The sequence below is a fragment of the Nicotiana tabacum genome, chromosome 16 (genome assembly GCF_000715075.1).
Source record: "Nicotiana tabacum cultivar K326 chromosome 16, ASM71507v2, whole genome shotgun sequence".
Classification (NCBI taxonomy): Eukaryota; Viridiplantae; Streptophyta; class Magnoliopsida; order Solanales; family Solanaceae; genus Nicotiana; species Nicotiana tabacum.
This window is the reverse complement of record NC_134095.1, coordinates 166411144-166415164: the sequence shown is the minus strand read 5'-3', so window position 1 is coordinate 166415164 and position 4021 is coordinate 166411144. Positions and strand designations below refer to the sequence as shown.

The window sequence follows — 4021 nt, the reverse complement described above, 5'->3', positions numbered from 1 at the left end:
AAAATAAAAGAAACAAGATTAATACATAGGACATGCAGTTATACTTAGCTGATAGTGTAAGAAATCAGTTGGTGTATAGAAGTTAATTTCCTTTATATATGATCTCTCAACCATCTCATATTTACCACAGCGCCTCGTTCGTGAAGTTTGAGGACAATAGTAATCTACTTAGTGCAACTTAGTAGCACAACATTTTAAATTTTTGTTGTACAGTCAGATTTCTGTATAACAGCATCGCTATATAACAATCATTCACCGTAAAAGCTAATTTTTAATGGAACCAATTTTTATGTTATGTTATGACCTCTCTATAACAACATCGCTATATAACAATCATTTACAGTAAAAACTACTTTTTAATTGAACCAATTTTTATCCTATGTTATAATATATGTTCTCTATAATAACACTTTGTTATAATAGCCAAAAAAAATCCAGAACAAATGAGACTATTATAAAGAGGCTTGACTGTATATAAGCATTCATATTCTAAGTGGATGATTACTGAAAGACAGGACATCCAGGGACCTGTATACCAGGTGCAGTAGGACAATGTGCCAAAGGGCAGTGATCATCTAAATTTAAACCCCACCAATTTGCCCCATTTATATCTCTAATTTGCAATGTGAAATAAGCAAGTATGGCCATAAATGCAACCCCAGCATCAAGTCCTGCTGATAGAATGTAATTGTGCCTAGCCCACCAACTTTTGTATTTCCTGTACACATAGAAGTTGAAAAACAGCCCAACCGATAACCAGCCGATGTAGTTCACTGCCCTAGCCGGTGGCATTCCTCCTGAACCTGATACAGAGACAGATTCAGAATTTAAATTTCATAAGTTTAGTTTTTAGATTTTTTTTGTTAGTGTCGAAAATGCTGGATTCAATACTGACCTGATAATAATACAGGCATGTTGATGAGTCTAATCCACTCCTGATCAGGGAATTTGCGCGAGAGAAGCCAAACGGGGACAGGCGCTAGAATGCCTATTAGGAAGAAGTAGTTTACATTGGTGTATAATCCTAGTTTTCCAAACATCCTTAGAGGACCAACAACACCCCAAATAATCGAGGCACTGTAAAATACATCATCTCCAGGGCAAGTCCACGGGCTTCCCTCAGGCAATTTTGATGGATTGCAGATGTTATCCACTGTATCGAGGAGCCACCAAGCCGTCCCAAAATAGACTGAGGATGCCACTACAGTTCCTACTAGCTTTATCATATTAAGAAAATTTATAGACGACAAGTGTTAGTCCACCAATCGTGGCATAAGATAGTCGTATATACTCTTAAAACGTAACGTACCTGAACAATGAACATGGATTTTGGAGGGATCTTCATGTAGTGGCCTAATTTGAAATCAGCAAGAAAAGATATAGCTTGTGACACGCTGATTAATCCGTAGGTTTTGAATGTTACATTGGCTAATGGTTTTCCAGGATACATGTAACCTATGATGAGCTCCGAGATGACATTTATTCCTGGTGCCTGTATTATAAAGATTTCTAAACAAAACCAAAGGTGCAGTTGTTGGATATTGAAAAACAGTTAATGGAACGTCGTGAGAGTAACCTGGTTCGTTGTAGCTGTTATTACAGCGATTGGCAGGGTGAAAGTTAGAGCTAAAGCCATTGCTAAAATGACTCCCCAATAAGGAAGCTGCAATTGTCTACCAAATCCCTCAGAAGCAAGCAATGACAGTCCAAGAACCACTATCAAGATTGTGTAAAACCACCATTGAGGAACAGGCTCATAGTTTTTCTTCATTATCCTTGTATGAACATCCTCAAATTTCTCTTGGAAAGATCCCTTTGTTTGTTCCCAAATTGTCCTAAACCATACAGTGCATAAACACATGACATTACAGTCCGGTGCATTAAGCTCCCGCTATGCACAGGGTCCAGGGAAGGGCCGGACCACAAGGGTCTATTCACGCAGCCTTACCCTGCATTTCTGTAAGAGGCTGTTTCCACGGCTCGAACCCGTGACCTCCTGGTCACATGGTAGCAGCTTTACCAGTTATGCCAAGGCTCCCCTTCATATAACTAGAAATATGTGTTGCTTTAAATTAAGGTAGAAATAAGGAATTGTAATACCTTCCATGGAAGAGAGCAACATGAGTGACAGTTGCAGCGAGCGTTGCAAAGCTTAAGCCATAGGTAAATACAAAGAATATGCTCAAATGAACTTGGCTGTAATGATCATATCCTTGCTGATTGAAATCAAAAGTTTCCTTATTGAAGATTCTTGTGAGGTTGTATGCTTGTCCATCTGAATCAAACAAGTGAGAGGAGAAAATTGGGAAGCGTTTGACGTGGAACATGTCGGTCCAGTAGCAAAATGGGATGGCTATGTAGACAATTAGCATGAAACCAACCAAAGTGTTCATAACAGCAAAACCAGGTGTGGCTAATGGACTTCCTAAAAAACCAGCCACAGTAGACCAATCTAGAGCAAACGAACCGATTCCAAGTCCCTTTAAACCGGACCCTAGTTGTTGCGCTGTCACTGAGTCCTTCCATATCCAACACACGAATGACAGAGCTGTTATCGATGGGAATAGATAGTTAGGGACGATGTAATAAGAGAAGCTTGATACAAGAACCACAATGAAGAATTGCAGCCTTGTCAAGCCTCCTTTTGGCCTCTTCTCAACGTCGTGCAATGCCCTACAAGATTCAAATCAAGTGAACTTTAGATTTCATAAAACAGAATTGCGGTAAGGGAGTAAGAAGAACAAAGCAAAGAGTGAGAGAAAACACCTAAACAAGGAGACTTGAACCAAATTGGAAGGCCACCACATGTATGGCGAATCAACTAAAAACTTTCGGAATATACCAGCCCATCCATATCCAAGCAACTAAAATTCAACATTCCAACAATAGCAACATCAATTATCCAGGACCAAAACGCGCAATAATAGAAAGTAATGAAACCATTATGGGGTGTTTGGCACTTTTTAGCTTATCTACGCGTTTAGTAAACACCAGTATTACTTTTAAGCCATAAACAGCCAAAAGCAGCATATAGAAGGCTCAAGAAACAGTTCTAAAGAAATCTTGCCTGGGTAGTATGTGTCAATAACAAAGCTGCAAGAGGGTGAATTTGGCTGCCGTAAAACGCCTTTACTATGGTAATAATGCTAACAGCATAAACACTAGTTGCACCAGCATTGGCGAAAATGGTAATAAGAACATGTTCTTTCAAGTTAAATGGCCCTGGATTCAAAGAAAACGACCACTTTGTCGCTGGAATTTGGATTATTTTGGTGGGAAAATAAGCAGCCATAAGCTTTCCAAGGGGAAGCACCAAAATCTGAGCAGAGACAGAGGAAATATACAGCGTGTTTTGGCGATAACCAAAGAACTGATTCAAGAATGCCAAGATTGCACATGATGTAATCCCTAAAGCCCATGTTCGAAACGTTAAGCAAGGCAAAGATGGATCATCTGTTGTTGGCACTGTTAGTCTAACTTGCTCTATTGGTGAATCATTCACTACTTCATCTGTAAACAAAATCTTCTTTTATTTAAGTAAACCTTGAACAGATATATACATAATGATAATTGGTTCGTATAATATTGAGCAGAGTTTAAATTACCTGAAGATTCAGTAATGAGTTTCTTGGGCTCCATAGGTTCAAGCAAAGAGAGTATTGACTCAGAAACAAGAATAATCTAGTTAGTAAAGCAAGTACACATAAATAGTACCTTAATTATCAGGAACATAATTTGTCAAGTAACTCATATTGTCAGACCTCTCTACAATAGTATTCCTATATAACAACACTTTACTATAAAAACCAAACTTTTCAGAAAACCAATTTTTATGTTATATTATAATATATGTTCTCTATAACAACACTTTGCTATAACATCCAAAAATATTCGGAACAAACGAGAATGTTATAGAGATGTTTGACTGTAGTAATAATTTTGGGTTGTTTGTCCATGTTAAAATCTGAATATAGACAATTTAGTGCGCATGCTTTAAATTTACTCTGTTATATCTGTAGCT

The 4021-nt window shown here is 38.0% G+C and overlaps 1 protein-coding gene across 1 annotated transcript; it reads right to left on the bottom strand.

Annotated features, from left to right (window-relative positions):
• Positions 1-394: 394 nt before the first annotated feature.
• LOC107826169 (oligopeptide transporter 1-like) lies at positions 395-3762 on the bottom strand. The gene is made up of 8 exons (XM_016653123.2): positions 3606-3762; positions 3068-3510; positions 2767-2864; positions 2101-2673; positions 1577-1835; positions 1310-1492; positions 896-1217; positions 395-803 (listed from the first exon to the last, which is right to left on the bottom strand). Exons 1-8 carry the CDS (start codon positions 3637-3639, stop codon positions 502-504), a joined length of 2214 nt encoding a protein of 737 aa, XP_016508609.1. The 5' UTR covers positions 3640-3762; the 3' UTR covers positions 395-501.
• Between the last annotated feature and the right edge of the window lie 259 nt (positions 3763-4021).

What these genes read in the sequence shown, in the direction of transcription:
- LOC107826169 (XM_016653123.2), bottom strand. Translation starts at nt 3,639, where the DNA reads ATGGAGCCCAAGAAACTCATTACTGAATCTTCAG. An exon ending in TATTGACACATACTACCCAG is followed by an intron (nt 2,865 to 3,067) that starts GCAAGATTTCTT and finishes GTTGAATTTTAG; the next exon opens with TTGCTTGGATATGGATGGGC. An exon ending in CATGCCTGTATTATTATCAG is followed by an intron (nt 804 to 895) that starts GTCAGTATTGAA and finishes TCTCTGTATCAG; the next exon opens with GTTCAGGAGGAATGCCACCG.